This window comes from Physella acuta, unplaced genomic scaffold (genome assembly GCF_028476545.2).
Source record: "Physella acuta isolate Inbredline_101_S28 unplaced genomic scaffold, ASM2847654v3 ptg000205l, whole genome shotgun sequence".
Classification (NCBI taxonomy): domain Eukaryota; kingdom Metazoa; phylum Mollusca; class Gastropoda; family Physidae; genus Physella; species Physella acuta.
In genome coordinates, this window is record NW_026731724.1 from 99,604 (window position 1) to 114,297 (window position 14,694).

Below are 14,694 nucleotides of genomic sequence, written 5' to 3' on the forward strand. Positions count from 1 at the left end.
GAAACAAAGACCGCTTTAAACCTTAAATATATAGATCTAGCATATCTATTCTGGGTGTTTTAAGACAATTTAAAGTTCTATACGTTAAGATGGTTATAAGCGCAGGCATCCCCAAAAATATAGGAGAAATCAAAACTAAGGGCGAAAAAGGGTAAAACAATACAATTTATAAATAAGCTACATAAATGCTCATTGAGGCTCAGCATCCCCGGAGAGATGCCTGGAAGAACATGTGTTCGCAGAGTGCACATTTTTAAATAGCCTTCTGAGGGTTATTTGTAGTGAACTACTAATAACCGCAGCCGTGTTTAAATATCGCATATGATTAAAACCAGTGTTTCTTCCTGACTTTTTTCTTCGGGGGGTGGGGGCACTTGAAATTTTCGGGGGGGGGGGGGGGGGGGACGGACGCTGTTAAATATATATTTTCTATATAAATTGCATTTCGTTCGGGGGGGGGGGGGGGGGAGATACTGATTAAAATGATATAGGGCTTACATAGCCCTTTGGGGTCATCCATAAATGACGTCACGCTCTTTTAAAATGACTTTACCTCCCCTCCGTCACAAAAAGCCAGACCCCCCCCCCTACAACGACGTCACAGATAACGGCTAAAATTAGATTTCTAACATTGCTTTTTTATAATGCTAAAGTGTGACGTCACACCATCTGAACACCCCCCCCCCTCCCCTTCATCACACACCGTCACGAAATTACGGACCCCTTACCTCCCGCCTAAAAAAATGTGACGTTATTTATGGGAGAGACCCCGTTCTTAGGAGTCGAGACGTGTTTATATTGTTAAACAGTTACGTGTGTATGAACTGTATTTCCATATTTAGTTGTCTAATCATTGCCGGTCTTTAAAGGTCATTTTCTCTCATTTTTTAACTCCCCAACCAAAATAATGTAGATCTAGGCAAGATTAGTAACTTTGAAAAGTAATAGTGGTTAATAAATCTAGTTATCTCGCTTGGCATAGCATCCTTTTATTTTCAACAGCATCATAAGACAAATTCAGCAGGTGTTGTTATTAAGCGCGGCATAATATAGTTCTGTTTATATCATTGAATAAAATACATTTTCATTTAGAGAAAATGCTTTATAGTTATTTAAAAAAATTACAATAAAAAAACATAAAAATGTATTTTATTCGTAGTTATTTGATTTTAAATGTAGACTGGATGTATGCATTATTTTATAGATAGAAATTCGCGATGTAAAGTTACCTTGAACTACTTTCAAAGTTTAGCAATGGACTTGCCAGTGAGGAGTGATCTTTTATTAACCAATGTACTGGACCTAGTTCCATCGTCCGACGATCGATAAAGAATGTTTCTTGTTGTTATTATGCTTCATACGTCTAGATATACCTGTATCGCTGGACACATCCACTATCAATAGTATGAGATAATTGTGTTATTATCGTCTAGTCTGTTAATGGCCTAATAATAATATAATAATATTAATAATTTAGTAGGCCAATTAGATCTATTATTAAACTTATTCCGCACACCTTATTTTATTTTATTTTTATTAGGCCTACCTAGGGCCTAGTCAAATAAATTTTAATTATTAGGCCCTAATTTAAATTTATTATATTATCTAGATCTAGATCTAGTATAATGTATACTATAAGGCATAAGCCCACCTACTAAATTAACGAAATCATCCTAAGTTTGTCCCTAAATAATAATAAATATTGATTCTACCCTAGATCTTATATTAATAGGCATAGGCCTAGATCTATATAATATTATATAGATCTATCTATATAGACTAATATATATAGGTAGATGGCAGGCCTAGGCCTATTTAATTTTTAGCGCAATTTCCATTCTGGAGAATTGCGTTTATTAACTCGTCATTTCTGGGAATGGATGGATGAATGAATGTATGGATGAATGTGTGTCCGGGCTTTAAGTCGTATCTCCTCCTCAACGAAGCAATATCGATGACTAGTTCCAAAAGCAATTATGTTAAGCAAGTTACGAGGATGAACATAGGCCATAAAAATTACGGGTTTCTTTCATGGATTTCCCGGAAAAGCCAAAAAACCTCGAAAAAATGCAGTTTTTGGCCCATATCTCGGCAAACAGACCACTAAGCGACTTGAAACATGTACCAATCGATTCCTGCCATAATTTAGAACAATATTGCCGAAGAAAATTTTCAAAAATATCCTTTCGTTCGGTCACAAAAAAAATTTTGAATTAATTAAAATTTGGACCGAATTAGTAGGCATTTTTTCCAAACACACCACACGCGTCATCACGTTCAATAGCTGCGCCTCGTGTACCATGGCTGCGCCATCACGTTCAGTAGGCGCGCAATGGTTTTTAGTCATGTAACTCTATTGTAAATAAAACATGTAAAATACTGAAAAAAATTAATAAAAAACGTTTTAATAACTAACCAATGGTTTTACTAACCCTGCTCTTGATTTACGCTACGACAGAGCTATTTTTAGATAACATAAGGAAATTGCGCTATAATTGTCACTAGACTTTTTAATTACCTTGTTTTTAATATCAGCTAGGCCCTAATATTAGAAATAAATAAGACAATAGTCAATAGGATCTCTGTAGGGCCTAGCCTATTTAATTTAATAGGCCCTATTTATTTTATTTAAGGTTATCTTTATCTTATGTGACTGGCGTTCTATACTATAGGGCCTATGTTATTATGAAGTGACTACTCGGAAGAAGATTTTTCTCCCCAACGTCTCCACTTAGTCGGCAAAAGATAGCTCTGCGCATGCGCAGTGACCTATGGCTAGGGTTAGGGCTAGAATGAGGGTTAGGAGTAGGATTAGGGATAGGGTTAGGGAGAGGGCTAGGGTTAGGGTTAGGGACAGGATTAGGGCTAGGGATAGGGTTGGTGTTAGGGTTCTGTGGTTGTAAACACACGCATGCGCAGTACCGTAGAAAACATCGCCGCCAAGGCAAGTCATAGTTTCTCTCCATTGCGCATGCGTATCTTATTCCGGCTAGCATCGGCCATGTTATTATTAGAATAGAAGTGATAGATCTAGAATAATCTAGATTTAGATCTAGTCCTAAAAATAATATTCCAAATAATTAGCCTACCAGGTCCTAATTGTAATTAAAGTAATTATTTAGGCCTAGGTCAGTTTTGAATTTTAAAGTTTATTTATTACACTAGGCCTGCCTATGTAAAAAAATTTTTTATAGGCTAACTAAAAACTAAAAGCATAAAATTTTAGTTATAATACCCCATTTTATCCATAGTTTATCGCACAGATTAAACCAAACGTCGGTGCCATAGCGCTCAGGGGAAGGACCGGGGTGGCAAATAGCACCCTGTCGGGGCGCAGGAGGACGCCCTGGAGTTGATTTAGTGAACGACTATAATACTCCAAGCTTGTCCGCATATGAAAAAATATAAGTAAACATAGAGGACATTTAGGAGCAGCTTCTAAACTGGTGCCTACTATTGTTACTGTTATTGAATAAATTGAAATTATTAATTACAAATAATAATTAGTAAACAGTACTTTTAGTTTTTCAAAAGCCTATAACTTGAGTATTGTTTCAGATAGATAAACTAAATTTCACACTTAAGTAAAAGATCAAATTTCTGCCTTATTTCAAATTTTGATTGATTTCCGTTGACTAGAAGTAGTAATTTACTCTATTTCCGATTTCTCAAAAACGCAATTGAATTTATAAAGTACTAATAATATTCCGCACTATTATACACATATCGTTTGCCGTTCACTTAAGGTTAAGAATTAATAAACCGGGAGTGATCTCCCCTAAACTTTCTCGAATATTCTTATATAAAATAACAGGGGATGGGAACTCGGGCTATAGAAATGATTTTTAATCCATTTTAAATACTTAAAGTTTTAAAAATAGAATAAAATCTCGTAGACAAATTAATTGCACACCAAGTGAACGCTAAATAAAAAACGCATATTATTAGTACTTTTAAAATTTACATTAGTTTTTTGAGAAATCGGAAGTAGCGTAAAGTACTACTTCCAGTCAACGTAAATTACTCAAAATTTTACAGAAGGTAGAGAATTAGATCTTTTACTTACATGTGAAATATCATTTATCTATCTGAAATAGTACTCAAGTTATACGCTTTTGAAAAATTCAAAGTAGAAAAAGTACCACTTCCGGTTGTCGGAAATCGCTCAAAAGTTGATACGGATCTACGATTTTGATATAATACTTATATATGAAATTTCATCAACCTAGCTGTAACGGTACTCAAGTAATCGTGTTTACACACGGACAGACACACACACACACACAGACATACGGACAAGATTGCAAAATTATGTTTTTCCGTATCAGTGAGGTGTAAAACGTCGAGATTTGTAAAAATCTCGATTTTTTTTTTTTTTTTTTGCACGATTACAATACTTTCTCTATACTTCGTATATACGAGAAAGTAAAAATGGATTAAAAATTATGTCTTTATCCAGAGTTGCCATTCCCTGTAGTGTTATATAAGAATATTCGAGAAAGATTAGGGGAGATCACTCCTGCTTTATTTAAGACATAAAAAAAATCTAAGTGCATGTCTAAAAACTTGTGTGCAGCCCTTCAACACAATGAATTTGTGTATATAATAAAGTACTTTATATACTTAAAGGTACTTTATATACTTAGAGTCCATGTCATTCAGGTTCCCATCCTTGTTGGGTGGACTCAGGGACAGAGTTTCTTCCAGGCATCTCTTCGGGGGGGCTTGGCCCCCCCGAAAATTTTTACCGCCCCCCCCCCCCGAACGGAATGAAATTTATATAATTTATATAGAAAATATATACTTTTAACAGTGTCCGCCCCCCCGAAGAAAGTTTACCGCCCCCCCCCCCGAAAATTTCAAGTGCCCCCCCGGAGAAAAAAGTCTGGAAGAAACACTGCTCAGGGATGTCATGTGGATCCAAATTCGAGACTACCATGTGGCAATCTTGCCACACAGTTGTACTTGAGGCGAGGGCACTTGTGTTTCATTAATTTCAAAAGCATATTAAAAAAAAAATTTCAATATATATAACATTCCTTTTTCTATATGTAACAGGTGTACTAGAAAAGAGACCCGCTAGTCATAATGGAAATAAAAAAATTGATTGTTCCAATAATATTATTTGGATTTTACACTGGTGAGCTGTTTTTTTTTTGCTGCTAATACAAACTATTAGGTTGAAACTATATCAATTAAAATTTTTTTTTTTTAAACTCAACACTTAAAGCTAAAATTGTTTTCTTCATAAGTATAAAACATATCTGGTGTTTCTCAATAAAAAGGGAGCTTATTTGCTTTAAAATAATCACTAGTTTGCTTTCAAACCAATCAGTACTTGGAAGTTAAGTTCTTTTATTAACCATGAAGATAATTTTAAAAATTACTCTAATTATTTTCTTCACTTTATTTCTAAATTGTTCTGTAGGTTTAACTGAGAGTGGCATCTGGTATCAAGGTTGTTTCAAGAAGAATTTTACCCAAATACAGAAGAATCAAATATTTCAAGGAAAACTTCCAAACTGTTCACGTACATGTTTAAAAGAAAGGTAACAAAAGATTTGATGGTATACAAGAATAGTTCTACTCATACCTTATGTTGCAATATATATATATATATATATATATATATATATATATATATATATATATATATATATATATATATATATATATATATATGATAAGGAGCATCAGTTAAATGCGATCAGGAAGTCAAGCATATTATAAAGAAACCTATATATAATAATTTGTATTTGGAAACTTATTTGACGTGTAATCCTGGGATTTAGGCTAAAATTTAGCACTCGCAATTTTAACTAGCAACAGTAAAATGTTATTATTGAGAAGTTATGAGAGTTAAATGTTGATATGTTAAAATAGATTTAAATTAAAAAAATGATTATACATTAAAAATCTGTTCTAAATTCATTATCAATATCTTTTCCTGTGCATGCACAAGACAAATGGCCATGGGGCAGATAAAGTAGATTTTATTGTTTCAACAACCACAGCAAACAATGGGATAGTGTGGTCAGCATTATGCCCAGTCACCTTGGTTTCCCTAACATGAGTCAGGTACCTATCAGAGCTGGGTGTACTTAGAGATGTCCTACAAACTCTAGTCCGAGATCCAATCTCGAGAGTTTGGGGCTAATAGCCAAAGCTCAACCATCCGATCATGACATCCCCCATTCCAATAATAAGTGGTTTTTTAAAATTAAATATCTATTTTGAAAATAACTTATTTTCTTTTAGATTTGAATTTATTGGGATACAGGGCAGTGACTGCCAGTGCTTTGAAACAATTGAATATTTATACCCTGTTTCCACTGATCTTTGTCAGACAAGGTAAGTGACCACCATAACACTTAATATAAAAAAAAAGATTTATCTTTTTGTTTATTTAGTAAGTCTCCTAGAATATATAGTACATCAAAGTAGCTATTATAAAAAGCTTTTACACTGAGCCACAGGTCATTGGTTGGTTCAAATCCTGTAGAAAAGAGGCATAACTGAGGATGGTATTATAGTGACACAAATTTAAAAAATGCTTCAGTTTTTCTTAATTTAAGCCAATGAAATCTAATAAAAAAATGAACCAGTTGCTCTAAATATACTTGTATACTTGTTACAATAACAGTTTGAAACGTTACAGTATGCAAAAATAACAGAATATTGTAACTTTCTTTTGCTGCAATCTCTATCTGATAATTGATGTTTGCAAATACTTTACTAAATTTGAACATCACTTCATAACCTAATCTTTACCGTTTTTCTTGCTACATAAGCTGCCATGAGGTAGCTGAGCCAAATCTTCAATGTGGCAGTCATAACAGCAATACATGGAGTGTATACACTGCAGCTGGACCATATATTGAAAGTGTAGAACCATATAAAGTAACTCAGTGGGTAGAGACAAATATCCCCAAGACTTTACAGGCCACTGTGCGATTAAATACTTTTTTTAATATAAAAGAAGGTAAGAAACACTGCAATAATGAAAACGCTTCTTTTAAATGCTAATGAAAATGTTTTAAACTGAGCATTCTCAGTATAAAGCCCAAAATTTTGCTCAGATGTTACTTGTTGTCATAGAAATTTTATTATTATATTGACTTCTTAAGACTATAACAATGCTTGTAGCATTTGGACAAACCACATCAATACTGTAATGACATTCCTAGTGCTGAATAATTATTTATTTATTTATTATGTTGTTTTGCTGAATCAATGTTTTTGAAACTTGTATCTAGGTCAAAATCTGCCATTTTAAAATTGTATGTCTTCCTGTTTTGTTGATTTTTGTATTGTTTTTGTTTATTTAGTATAAAAACCTTCAAAGTAGCATTTTTTTAACACACTGCAGCATTGTCTAAAAAATCATGTGGGTGCTTAAAAAAATGTATGAGAAAAAGTAGTTAATCTAATATTAATCAGATACATGAATTTAGAAGAAAAATAGACAATTTTTAGTTTTCTAAGAATAAAAATTATTTTAAAAAGTTTTATACTAATTTTCTCATGTGAATTGTATTTTTGTTTACTGTACATTTTTTTTTGTGTTGCTTATAATACACGACTTAAAATTAATATAATTGTGCAAAGCTTATGGTAGAAATAAAATAAAAGGGAGAAAATATCAGTCCTTTTAGTGGCATGGGTACTAAAGAAGGTATGAGGGAAAATGAGATTACAACAAACCTTGAAAATATTTCCTGCCTTAACAGAGTTCATTCTTATTCCAAATCTGAATTCTGTATAAACCAAAATTTAAGAAAGAATTAGTAAATTACTTGCTCCACAATTTCAGTTGTATATAAAATAATGTGCGATCAAAATGTTGACACAGCACTAACATTACTTAGCATTGGCAAACAAAAATGTGTGTAAGAAACTAGATTTATTTATTAAAGTCAACATGTATCAAAATTTTACTCTGATATCTCCTGTTGAAATATTGGGTTGCCCCCCTTTATTCATCACATTTTACACACCCATTTATTATTAAATTGATTTAGTTTTTTAAGTGTACTAGCAAGTTTTTGGTCTTTTGTTTACTTTATTATGAATGTTTTTTAAACTCTTAAAATATTTGTTATTTTAAAAAGTTAGCCCATGTTATTATTCTGTTTGTACATTACATGGCTTAGTGCATGTCAAAATATTAGCAGTACTATTTTTGAACAAACAGAGGCTGTTTAAAATAAATACTTAAAAAGTTAGCCTACTTTTTAACTGAAATTATTATATTCAAGGTAACAAAGCAATGCAGGGATAATTTATTTTGTAGCTCATCCATAACAACTTTTATACTGAATTATCATTGAAATAGATGTGAACCAAATAACATGAGCACACATTCAATGCTAACCTTAAAAATCTATTGCTGTAATTTGTTTATCATGTTACTTGATGTAGAGGCATTTATAAAATTTTACGTCAAGCTGTATCGAAAAAAGAATGTAGTTAAAAATTTTGCATTGGTTAATTTGATACAACTGTACGATATACATATTAATTGTTTTGGTTTTTGCAATATTAACTATCTTATCGATTGCTTTAAAAACTTAAGTGCTGCATTGCACTAGAATCATCTTTAAAATGTGCATGTAGTGGTTTGAAGTGTTGGGCTACCATGGAAAAATATTGAATTTGTTAATGAGCCACAAAGAGATGTCAAAAGATCCAACAGTACGTTAAAATTGTATTTAGAAGTAAATATATTTTTTGACTTCTCATTATGATTTTATAAAAAAGCAGACCATCTCAAAATTTATGAGATGCTATGTGAATTTACTGCATTATCTATCATTTGTGATATATTAAGTAGTGAATCTAGCATGTATGATATACTGCAATTTGAGTCTTTCATGTGTGATATACTGCATGTCTATTATGTACAACATTGTCAGCCTGGCATGTATGTTTACTAAGTTGAATGGTGAGCATAGCATCTCTTAAGGTTTTTAAATATAGGTATGTGTATATATATGTACCATGTTATGATGGAGAGGGGCAGCAACATGGACTGGCACTGTAAGGTGTGGGAGGTATAAGTAGTACAATTAAAATATAATTTGAACAATTCAATAACAAAAATCTTCAGATATTGGGACGATGCTGATGAATATGGTTTATAATTCATCACTTCATAAATATGTGCAAAAACTGATAATGGCACTAAATGTTGTTCTGACATTTGTAACAAAAGGCATTGTTAAATTTGATAGCTGTGCTTTGAACTAACAATAAAAGAAAATATTTGATTTTAATGTTAGTCTAAAGTTTTGCACTGATACAAAATGTGTTGTACAGTATCTCATAATTGATCTCCTGTATTAGTGAGTGGCCCAGTGAAGGCAATTTTCACTTGGGACATTTAAAAAAAAACATCAAGTACCCTAAAAATGGTGAATTACTGAAATGTATTAGTTTTAATATGACTTGCATCATACTAAGAAAATATAATGCATGGCCCTGTATGTTTAATATATATATAAATATATATTACTATACTATGTTATTTATCTATCAACATTTACTATGAAATTATAAAACTTTTTATCAAGTGTAGTATTATTACATTTGCAAAGCATATCACTGTATACCATACTATTTATTTATTAAACTCATCAGATTCTTGGTACATTTTCCTTTAAGTAACTTTATTTCTTTAGATGTTTGGTTGCATGTTTTGATGTTCATCTCTTGAGAGTGCATGATACATTGAACTGGCCCATTGTACTCATTCCTCTCTCAATACTGAGTTCTAGCCCTAGGTAAAGTCTTTGATGTAGCCCCACACATTATCACCCAGGATATTAATGCAATATGGTTTCACCTACACAGAAACTGAGTTTCAATCCGAGTGGGGGAACACACTTGAATTTGTGTGGCAAACAGAATTTGCTGTTGATGGTGTTGTGGGTGTTAACATCTCAGCAAATAGCTCACTAGAGCAAGCAGTCTGCACTTTGACATTTCCAAACAGTGGAAATTTCCCCATAGGTGAGTCACCTTTTTTTGTTGCTTCCTGCCTTTCTCTGACCTGTGTGCCAGTCCTGCCCCACCCTTGCAGCCATGTATCCACCTTCAGTTCTTCCATTTCTTTTACCCTTTGACCTTTAAAGTTTAGCCACCACAATACTCCCAGTCATCATAGGCTCAGCCTTAAACCACATTTATTACATGGTGTGCACTTGGTGCTACAGAAATCACATTTATTAGGCGTGCACTTTGTGCTACACATTTATTACATGATGTGTACTATTTGCTGTTAAAAAAACCCATATTTATTAGATAGTGCAGTATATGCTATGAAAATCCACATTCACCACATGATGTGTACAGTACAGGTTGCTACAACCACCACATTTATACTTGCTACAAAAATACAACTAGCAACATCATGTTTTTTACAAACAAATGCTACAAGACCACAGTTATTTGACCATGTTTAGGTGCAAAATATTACAAAAAAAACCAATGTTGGTTGTGAATGACAAGATACAGTTTGAAAACTGTTGATTAATAATGGGAATGTGGTTCATTACCATAATACAATTTGAGCACAGTATTCACGTTTTGCTTGAGCTTGATTAAAAAACCCACTGAAAATATATAAACAAATAATCTTTATCCATAGCAATTTTTGTTTTTGAATGCATTATGACAAAGCATGTATGATTGATGTGATAACATTAAAAAAGTAAAAGGACAAAACATGTTAATCTTACATCTTACTTTGACAAAATGTTTTAGCATTATCTAGTATTCAACATTTATCAGTTGTAAATAAAGCTTGCGCCAGATGGTGGTTTTCTATTTTCCTAAATAAGTTGATTCTTCTGAAAATATTTAGGTTGTATGTAAATGACTTTTAAAGAACAAGATGGTAGTTCTAATAGAGAAGTATTCTCTATACTATCTACAGTTACTCAATAAAACGATACTCATTGTTAGATACTTCAACAGTTTTAAATTGCAGACATTCTAACAAATTAAAAAACCAAAAAAAAACAAACAAAAAAAAAACCAAGGAAACAATTAGGAACAACGAATAAAGAAAATCAAAGGCAATGTATAATTTCACATAGCTCTATATCACACCTCTACCCCATTTAAAAAATATTATAAAACTACAAACGAACCCCAACCCCTAACGACGTGTTTTATTGCGCAGGGTTCCTAAAGTAACCAGTAGTCTACCGTGGCGTGATCCCCCCATGCCCAGCATAGGCTTGCTGTATATTTTCACCTTATCAATTTTCATCATGCCGGTGACATGTCAGCCATTAGTGGGGAACCCAGACAGGACACTGTCTATTGTTACAACAGACCCGCACATAGCCTGGCTTATCGTAGCTTGACTGGATCGGCTTTTATCAACGAATTAAGTCTTGTGTGTACATTATAAACAAGATTTACTCTGCGCTAATGAAATGCTTGTAGGCCTATTAATGCTTTACCTAAATAAGCTTTACTGGCTGTTAGATAAGCGCTGTGTGTTTTGGGGAATTCAGTTATTATTTGTCATCAATATCTAGGGCTCGTCATTACACCAATCTGGGGACAATCTTTGTGGCGAAGTTCGAGTGACTCCATTATAACCGTATCTTGCTTATTGTTATGAAGTAATGAATACAATATAGCGGATATCTACCCCAACTTTCTCGTGTATTAAATATTATAAAGAGAAAAGAGTCGCGTAATAAAATAATTCCGCGCCAAATGAACGCAAACAATATTTGCTGAAAATTAGTACTTTTTAGAGGAAACATTGATTAATTTTTAAAATGTTAATTAAATATCTAATGAAGCCACATTTTATGTCACAGTGCATTTATAGGTTTCATCTCACTACATACACGTGCTGGATCGAATCTACGCCATTTCTAATCACCCGTCCATGCCTTTAAAATAGTTTTGTTATCAATTCTTTAATACGTTTACCTCAGCATACCAAATGACCGATAAGGACGGCTTAATTTTAAACCTAGCGCTAACCTGGCTGAAGTATCGTTATCGACGTGATAAGAATTGAGCGGTAAAGCTCACTGTAGAGCACCGATTCTTCAGACATTGTGTTAGCTGATTGTCCAGTATTGATTTTTCAGACATTGCTAGCCGATTGTCGGGCATTTATTGCAAGCTGATAGTCTAGTACCGATTCTTCCGATTATAGTTGCTGATCTTGAACTATCGATTCTTCAGCTATGGCTATTGTTAGCTGATTTTGAAGTGTCGATTCTGAACATGATCTTTAAGCTGCTTTTTAAGAGAAAGCAGAAATTATCGTAATTTTATTAATCAAAATGATATTAATACAAATAACTGCTAACGCAAATGATTTTATTTTAAGGCTAGTGAAGCACCCGCACTGCCGCAAATGAAAAAGCGATTTGCACTCAGCTGCGCTTTTTCATCAGCACCCCTGACACTGCCATAATTAATAATACCGAGTTATTCTTCTTGATTAGTTTACAGTAGGAGGCCGATAGCAGTTGATGAATACACGCTTTGATAGAGCTTTGTTATTCTTGAATTGTTATAGAACTATTTTTAGAAATCTTTGTTTTTAGTTGAAAAAGTTATAGGAAATCTATCTTTCGGTCTGTCTTTCTGCCTGTATAAGAGACCTGGAAGGGTATTAACCCACCTTCAGCTCAGGTCGATTCCCGTTACCCCCACCTCCGCCCTAAAATGGAGTAAGGCTCTACCTCCCTTCGTTTCCCCGTCGATTACCAATTGACCTTAAACTTTATCCTTACACTAAACCTAACCGTAAGGTTAAGTTTCTGTTAAGTTTAGTGCTAGGATTCGGGTTATGGATACCGGTTCCCCTGCTTGGCATTCTATAGACAAATACGATTTGATGCCTGCTCTGTCGGCCCATTCCATTCAGTGCATTTAAAAACAATAATTATAATAGGTACGCTTGAGAGGGGTTAGTTGCCATGGAAGGGTAGGGGTTTACAACAAAAGGGTAATTGATCGGGGGAAATGGTCTCGGCTTATGTCTTTTACTGGAAGTGGAGGTGATTCGAGCTGGATCTATGTTTAGTTCTGACACAGTTATATTTGCTGTTTGACCGACACCACACTTGATTAGGGTAAGCTTTGATTACACGACCTCTAACTAAAATCACAGTTAACAGAATAACAGTAGTCCCCGTATTTTGTGTTTGTTGGCTTTTAAACCCATCTCACGATATCAGTGTATATAAATGGTGGGGCTAATGTAAGCCAAAATTAAAAAAAAGAACATTAACCACATAGACTGCCACAACAGAGAAAATAGAGACTAGGCTACCACAACAGGGAACATAGAGACTAGGCTACCACAACAGGGAACATAGAGACTAGGCTACCACAACAGAGAACATAGAGACTAGGCTACCACAACAGGGAACATAGAGACTAGGCTACCACAACAGAGAACATAGAGACTAGGCTACCACAACAGGGAACATAGAGACTAGGCTACCACAACAGAGAACATAGAGACTAGGTTACCACAACAGAGAACATAGAAAATAGGCTACCACAACTGGGAACATAGAGACTAGGCTACCACAACAGAGAACATAGAGACTAGGCTACCACAACAGAGAACATAGAAAATAGGCTACCACAACAGGGAACATAGAGACTAGGCTACCACAACAGAGAACATAGAGACTAGGCTACCACAACAGAGAACATAGAAAATAGGCTACCACAACAGGGAACATAGAGACTAGGCTACCACAACAGAGAACATAGAGACTAGGCTACCACAACAGGGAACATAGAGACTAGGCTACCACAACAGAGAACATAGAGACTATGCTACCACAACAGGGAACATAGAGACTAGGCTACCACAACAGAGAACATAGAGACTAGGCTACCACAACAGAGAACATAGAAAATAGGCTACCACAACAGGGAACATAGAGACTAGGCTACCACAACAGAGAACATAGAAAATAGGCTACCACAACAGAGAACATAGAAAATAGGCTACCACAACAGAGAACATAGAGACTAGGCTACCACAACAGGGAACATAGAGACTAGGCTACCACAACAGAGAACATAGAGACTAGGCTACCACAACAGGGAACATAGAGACTAGGCTACCACAACAGAGAACATAGAGACTAGGCTACCACAACAGAGAACATAGAAAATAGGCTACCACAACAGGGAACATAGAGACTAGGCTACCACAACAGAGAACATAGAGACTAGGCTACCACAACAGAGAACATAGAAAATAGGCTACCACAACAGGGAACATAGAGACTAGGCTACCACAACAGAGAACATAGAAAATAGGCTACCACAACAGAGAACATAGAGACTAGGCTACCACAACAGAGAACATAGAGACTAGGCTACCACAACAGGGAACATAGAGACTAGGCTACCACAACAGAGAACATAGAGACTAGGCTACCACAACAGGGAACATAGAGACTAGGCTACCACAACAGAGAACATAGAGACTAGGCTACCACAACAGAGAACATAGAAAATAGGCTACCACAACAGAGAACATAGAGACTAGGCTACCACAACAGAGAACATAGAAAATAGGCTACCACAACAGAGAACATAGAAAATAGGCTACCACAACAGAGAACATAGAGACTAGGCTACCACAACAGGGAACATAGAGACTAGGCTACCACAACAGAGAACATA

At 34.5% G+C, this 14,694-nt stretch overlaps 1 protein-coding gene across 1 annotated transcript in view; it reads left to right on the forward strand.

Annotated features, from left to right (window-relative positions):
* Nucleotides 1-1,265: 1,265 nt before the first annotated feature.
* Nucleotides 1,266-14,694, forward strand: part of LOC131937262 (uncharacterized) — a 65,682-nt gene continuing 52,253 nt past the window's right edge. The window contains exons 1-6 of the mRNA XM_059294549.1: nucleotides 1,266-1,403; nucleotides 5,059-5,140; nucleotides 5,429-5,549; nucleotides 6,259-6,351; nucleotides 6,792-6,982; nucleotides 9,853-10,011. Of these exons, the coding sequence (XP_059150532.1) occupies nucleotides 5,089-5,140; nucleotides 5,429-5,549; nucleotides 6,259-6,351; nucleotides 6,792-6,982; nucleotides 9,853-10,011 (616 nt within the window). The 5' untranslated portion in view covers nucleotides 1,266-1,403; nucleotides 5,059-5,088. The remainder of the gene's footprint in view (nucleotides 1,404-5,058; nucleotides 5,141-5,428; nucleotides 5,550-6,258; nucleotides 6,352-6,791; nucleotides 6,983-9,852; nucleotides 10,012-14,694) is intronic.